Source organism: Rutidosis leptorrhynchoides, unplaced genomic scaffold (assembly GCF_046630445.1).
Source record: "Rutidosis leptorrhynchoides isolate AG116_Rl617_1_P2 unplaced genomic scaffold, CSIRO_AGI_Rlap_v1 contig107, whole genome shotgun sequence".
NCBI lineage: Eukaryota > Viridiplantae > Streptophyta > Magnoliopsida > Asterales > Asteraceae > Rutidosis > Rutidosis leptorrhynchoides.
Window position 1 is genome coordinate 10,039 of NW_027266363.1, and position 6,222 is coordinate 16,260.

The 6,222-nt window shown below is 45.1% G+C and overlaps 1 protein-coding gene across 1 annotated transcript; it reads right to left on the reverse strand.

Annotated features, from left to right (window-relative positions):
- Positions 1 to 3,012: 3,012 nt before the first annotated feature.
- Positions 3,013 to 5,249, reverse strand: LOC139881041 (uncharacterized). Its single transcript, XM_071865577.1, has 4 exons — positions 5,030 to 5,249; positions 4,602 to 4,953; positions 4,199 to 4,522; positions 3,013 to 4,120 (listed from the first exon to the last, which is right to left on the reverse strand). Exons 1-4 carry the CDS (start codon positions 5,247 to 5,249, stop codon positions 3,013 to 3,015), a joined length of 2,004 nt encoding a protein of 667 aa, XP_071721678.1.
- Positions 5,250 to 6,222: the final 973 nt, after the last annotated feature.

The following is a 6,222-nucleotide window of genomic DNA, read 5'->3' on the forward strand; positions in this document are numbered from 1 at the left end:
GAATTTTGGGTTCGATTTGTTTGGGTTCGGTTTATCGGTTCGGTTTTCGGTCCGATTTTCGGTTCGATTTAAATATTCACTTATTTCGTACTTAAATAATTTCAAATGTTTAGAGTTATAGATTTAAAAATCTACTTATTTAACAATTTAATTAAATGAAATATATACATAATTAATGATTTATTTTAAATAAATATTAAAAATTAATTTAAAAATATGTTGGAATTTTCTGTTTCGTAGTCGTTATTAATCGTAATTAATTGTTAATTTTATTTTTCGCAGATTATGGCTGAGAGATCTTCATGGATGCCTCAGGGACCTAGGGACGATGATCTATTATGGTTCCAGCCACAACATAGATCGCTGCATATCTATGCATCCGACGAGCAGTGCGAGAGGGCGCTATTTGTACGGCGTTCAGACGCATTTTTTTGGGAGACTAGGAGGGAACCTATCTACCGCATACCTCGGGTGGACGAATTTATAGAGATGATGGGTTTTGGTTTAGTTTATATGGAGTATGACCATCATCTCCTGACAGCACTTGCAGAGCGTTGGAGGCCGGAAACTCACAGTTTCCACCTATGCGTCGGCGAGGCCACCATCACGCTCGAGGATGTTGAGGTGTTACTCGGTCTACGTACGGATGGTTTGCCCGTTACTGGCAGAGAGTCGTATCCCAGCGACAGCGACATGCCCGGCTACCTTCATAGGCTTTTGGGGTTTGTTCCGGAGAGGGATGGGAGGACCGGGATTCGACTGTCGAGCATTAAGGAGCACCTGCAGCGCCACAAGAGACACGTGCATATTTCAGACGAGGAGGCCCTACAGAGGGCGCGATGTCACGTCGCCATCTTGTTGGCTGGCTGCTTTTTCCCGGATAAGAGCCAGAACAAGATTGATCTTTTCCTGCTTCAACTGCTGGAGGATCCGAAGCATTGTTCTCAGTTGCGTTGGGGCAGTGCCGTTCTCGCGTATACATACCGCGCATTGTGCCACTCAGCCCGCTCAGGAGAGACTTCAGCGAACATGTGCGGACTGCTTGTGCAGTCTTGGGCATGGTCGAGGATACGGAAGGTTAGACCGAGATTTGGTCCAGGCTATATGGAGCCACATGGCGCCCCCTTCGCCGCACGGTATTTCTTCTGTACCGAAGTTGTAAACTTACTTAATAGATTATTTTGGGACGATTATTAATTTAAATATGTTTTTACGCAGGTGGACTAGACCGTTGTCCAGGACCACTGTTACCAGTCATGTCCTCCTCGCCTATCGGGACCAACTGTCTTTGATGATGCTGTCCCAGGTATGTAGTCTTACAATTCACGTGTACCTTCAAGTAATGGACTTCTGAAATTGTTTAATATATTTCTAACAACTAATTTGCTCATTTCTATACAGTTCGAATGGACGCCATACGCTGCCCACATGGAGTCTCTACCTGATGGATGTCGTCAGGGTGTGAACATTTGGAGGTCCAGGACATCTCTTCACTTCTACTACGTCGTCGAGGGTCACTACCCCGACAGGGTGATGCGACAGTTTGACTGCATCCAATTTACTCCTCTCGCTCCCCTAAATGCGACCAAGATAGGAAGATTGCACAGACTGAAGAGGTCAGGACATCCCAGGAATTGGGCACGAGACCATGCAGATTACGTTGAAGAGTGGGAAGCTCGAGCTGCTAGTGTAGTTGGGGGTATCCCTACAGATGAGCCCACGACGGATGTCGATTATATGCCATGGTATTGGCATAAGACAGTGAAGTTCGTACAGGATCCTGGTCATTAGCCTCCACCTGCAGGTTACCACGGCCGGACCGATGCGTTGCACGCCCTGGTACGTACTGACAATATTTTATATGACTATCATTGAATCGTTCTGCATGATATTGAATCGTATTGTAATTGTCGTGCTTTTGAATTGCAGGGCGTTGAGTTGACCCAGATCATGCGGTTTACGTCCGGCCTACAGGATCATTATCGACCTGTCGGCATAGATGCCGAGCATGTCGATAATTACGGACGGATATCGACCAGGATTCGATCCGCGATGGAGGCCGCTGGATTGCCATATCAGGTAGATGATACGGATCCAGTCGATGAGGCAGTCGTGCACGTGAACCCGAGTCAGAATTATAATCCCCCACAGCGGACATTGTTCCTGGGCCGGCTAGGGAGACGGGTGTTGGGCGGCGGTAGACGGCCAAGGATCAGGACTCCAGAGTTACATTCTCCTACGGACGAAGACGGACCCTCTCGTCCTGCTGCATCTGGTCCAATACGTCACTCTTTCTCCGGACCCTCTCGTCCTGCTGCATCTGGTCCATCTCGTCCTGCTGCATCTGGTCCATCTCGTCCTCCTGCATTCGATCAGTCGACGGATGTCTACTACCCACAGATGGATACTGCACCGGAGGCCAATCCGATAGGGAGCGTTGCCTTGTTTTCAGATGAGATTAATTCGAGGTTCCATGACCAGACGTTCACTTCCGAGCACATGGCTGACGCGACTTCGTCATATAGTCAGCCCGCATCCGGTCATCAGCAGCCCATCGAGTATAGTTTGGACGATCTTTGGGGAGGTGATGTGCAGCAGTCTTCACACCACACCACGCATGACACGCCTCGTCGCTCGTTTTCCTCGGATGTTCATATAGGATTAGGTATCGGGTCCAGTTCCGGTGGCGTTCGGTCACATTCTGCAGGCGATCAGCCAGCGACGAAGGAGACAGAGTTGGAACGACAGTATCGCCAAGGTCGGGGTCAGAAGACTAGGAGGGACAGTTGGTTATACCCGCCTCCGTGAGTGGTTATTTTATATTCCTTCGTAGTTGTAATAAATAACATTTTATTTATTTAAGTATTGAGTAAGACTTTATTTAAATTAAAATAGATTAACATTTAATTTCATATTAGTATCGAATAACATTTTATTTATAAAAATCTAGAATAACATTTTATTCATAAAATTTAGAATAACATTTTATTTATGTAAGTACTGAGTAACATGTTATTCATCTTCGTTGTCGTCATCCTCGTCGCCATCATCATCCTCGTCGCCATCATCATCCTCATCCGTAACATCGTATTCGTCTTCGTCGGAATCAGTTTCATCTTCCTCTTCGTAATCATCATCGTACTCAGAATCCTCGCAATCGAGAGGGGCATTTCCGTGAAGTCCATATGGATCGTGCAACATGTTCAACGGCAATCTATCCGCATCGGAATGACTGAAAGGGCATTTCCTTCTATCGTGGTCATTACCGTCGCAGTTGCTGCATCGGCGTGGTCTTGTACCTTGACTGATCGCATAGTCCCTAACGCCCCTTATTCGTCTGTTATTTCTTCTGCGACCACGACCTGTATAATGTACCATCCGCGTGTCATCCGGTAGTAAAAACCACTCGGCTACGGGCCAATCATTCGGTACAGGATGAAATACTCCACTGAATTGATGTCTCCAGCCATCCCATGTGTGACAACTGTGAACTAGATCTAGACGACGAACCCCAAGTGCCTTCCCAACAGCCATTGCGTGAGCACAAGGAATCCTGTAAGTGTCCCACTCTAAACATGTACAGGAACCCGCATCGAATTGTACAGTGTGTTCACGGCCCGCAACTCCCATACGCAACGACGGAGATATGACACAGAACGTACGGTCGGGAGAGTTTGGATATAACGATATATCGTACCGCCTGGCCCGCATCTTGTTATCTTCGAATTTCCGCCACGGGATCTCTGCAAGAGGATATCTGAGCCTATTTATTTTGGCCATCTCGTCTGTAAAAATCGCCATAACTTTTGCGTGAGTGGCCTGCACTAACGCCCTTATTGGCAAGAATCGATCTCCTCTAAGAACGTTATTGTAACTCTCGGCGTCGTTAGAGGTTGTGATGCCCCATCTGTAGAATCCGTCTTGGAACAATGTCCATTTTTCTAGGGGAATACGTTGAAGGTACGTAGCTGCATGATGACTCGTTTGTATAAGATCTGTCCAAGCCTTTGTATATTGTTCATGATCCAAAGCGGTTGAAATGGCCCAACATAACCCATATATTCCTTTCTTCTTTGGGACGCTTGCAATCATATTGGCACGTACGTGCTCCATGCAGTACCTGTGCATGTGTAATGTTTCAATTTGATGGACTAATTTCAACATAGAATTGCAACGAAAATGTTGATGTGATCATCACCTGTGAACTCCCCAGTTAGGAAATTTCCTATCCAGTTTGACGATAGCAGAAAGGATGCCGGAATGACGATCAGAGATTATGCAGGTGAACGTATCTTGCAGAACGTACATTTTTAGGTATTTCAAGAACCAGTACCATCTGTGAGTCGACTCCTCGTCTATTACAGCATATACGACTGGCACGACTCTATGGTTAGCAGTCTTCACAAGCGCCACGATCGCCTTACCCTTGTACGACCCTTTAAGATGCGTAGCGTCAACGGTAACTACAGGGTGACTGTGCTCAAATGTGCGTTTCGTCGGACCGAAATGCCAAAATACGTATCTGAAAAAAAAGATGAAAAAAGATCAACGAAAAATCAATTTCCTATACATATACCGTGCACAGTAGACAAAGATCGTACCTGAAAATCTTCCTCCGGCTATGTACAGCCCCGTCTTCTTTATTGAACTTCCACTGTACTTTCGTCCCGTCGTTGCACTGTTCTAGAGCACGCATGTAACTGGGCAGTTGGCGAAAATTGGTCTCCCAATCTCCATATACCTGGTTCATTGCAACTCGCTTGCCGTCCCATGCTTTTTTCCGGCGTATTCTACAGCCGAATACTGCTTCGCAATCATCAATAATGGACTTGATTGGGTAATTTGGACGTTGGCGAATCTTATCAGTTATGACGTAGGCAACATGATTTTGCGAAATATTTCGATCATCCCATTCGTTGTTTGCACCGTCACAATTATGCCCCTCGCACCACACTGTAATTTGCCAAGTACGATATTCGGTCTTATACGAAGCACGGATCCTCCAGTTACATACACGGTACTTTAGTACGTCTGTTCGGACGATTTATGCATTCTGCCGCCCATCTCGTCTGATCTGACACCGTAGTGCGATGCCCTGCTCCACGCCTAGTTGACCAAATGGCTATTGCACCCTGAAGTTCTTCCTTATTCGAAAAATGCGTACCCAGCTTTATGGTGCTAGGGTCACCGTTGTATAGCTCTGGACAAGTAGGCATTCGACGGTTTGTTACCTCATCAGGTCCATCCATATTGCTGTAGACATGATAATCTGCAACGCGAGGAACAATGTAATCCTCGTTGGATGGCCCGTATCCCCGCCGTCCGCGAGGTCTACTACTAGACTCTCCCCAGCATTGGGTCTCGATGTTCCACCCGAATTATGAATCGGATGGTAACTTATGAACAAGTCACGACTCCAAGATTCATGTTGATACATCAATGATAATGTAGCATCATCATTGATGACGATACATCGCTTATCACCGTTGTCGACAGCGTATACGTAGATTAGCCTCAATTGTACCGCTTCTCTTTCAATCCCAGCAAAAATGCACATTATTTTGGAAAAATCATCATAACTCAACCTATCTTCGAACGTATACGTTGTGTCGGGAACACTGCATACAACGATCTTTCCATCGACATATTGTATAGAACTCTTCCAATATAAGTTTAAATATGAAGACATATTTTAATAAAATTTATAAATTAATAAAAAAAGAAGAAGGAAATTTTGATAGTAATATATTTTGAGAGAAATATGAGATGGATGTCGGGTAAAATGTATATGGTGCGAAGTGTTATATATAGGAAACGTATCCCGGGAATCGCATTTACGGAACAAAGCAAACCGGGTGTACCAAAACCGGGAATGTCTATTCCCGGGAATGGCATTACCGGCCACACGTATCCCGGGTTTTCCATTCCCGGGAATAGACATTCCCGGTTTTGGTACACCCGGGATTGGAGTTTATTAATCATGATTAAGAATCCCAGTTTTGAGAAACCCGGGAGTGGTAAACGCTGTTCACCTCAAACAGTCCCGTTATACAACAGTACATTGCCCGAAAAAAAAAACTCCGTGTCTCATGATACATACATATAACTTATAAGAGTGAACTACGTAACGGAGAGTACTTTAGGGGAAAAAAATTCAGTTAATTACATTACTTTCAGAAGAATTTTAAAAATATAAATGTAGTTCAGAGAGATGTAAATTGA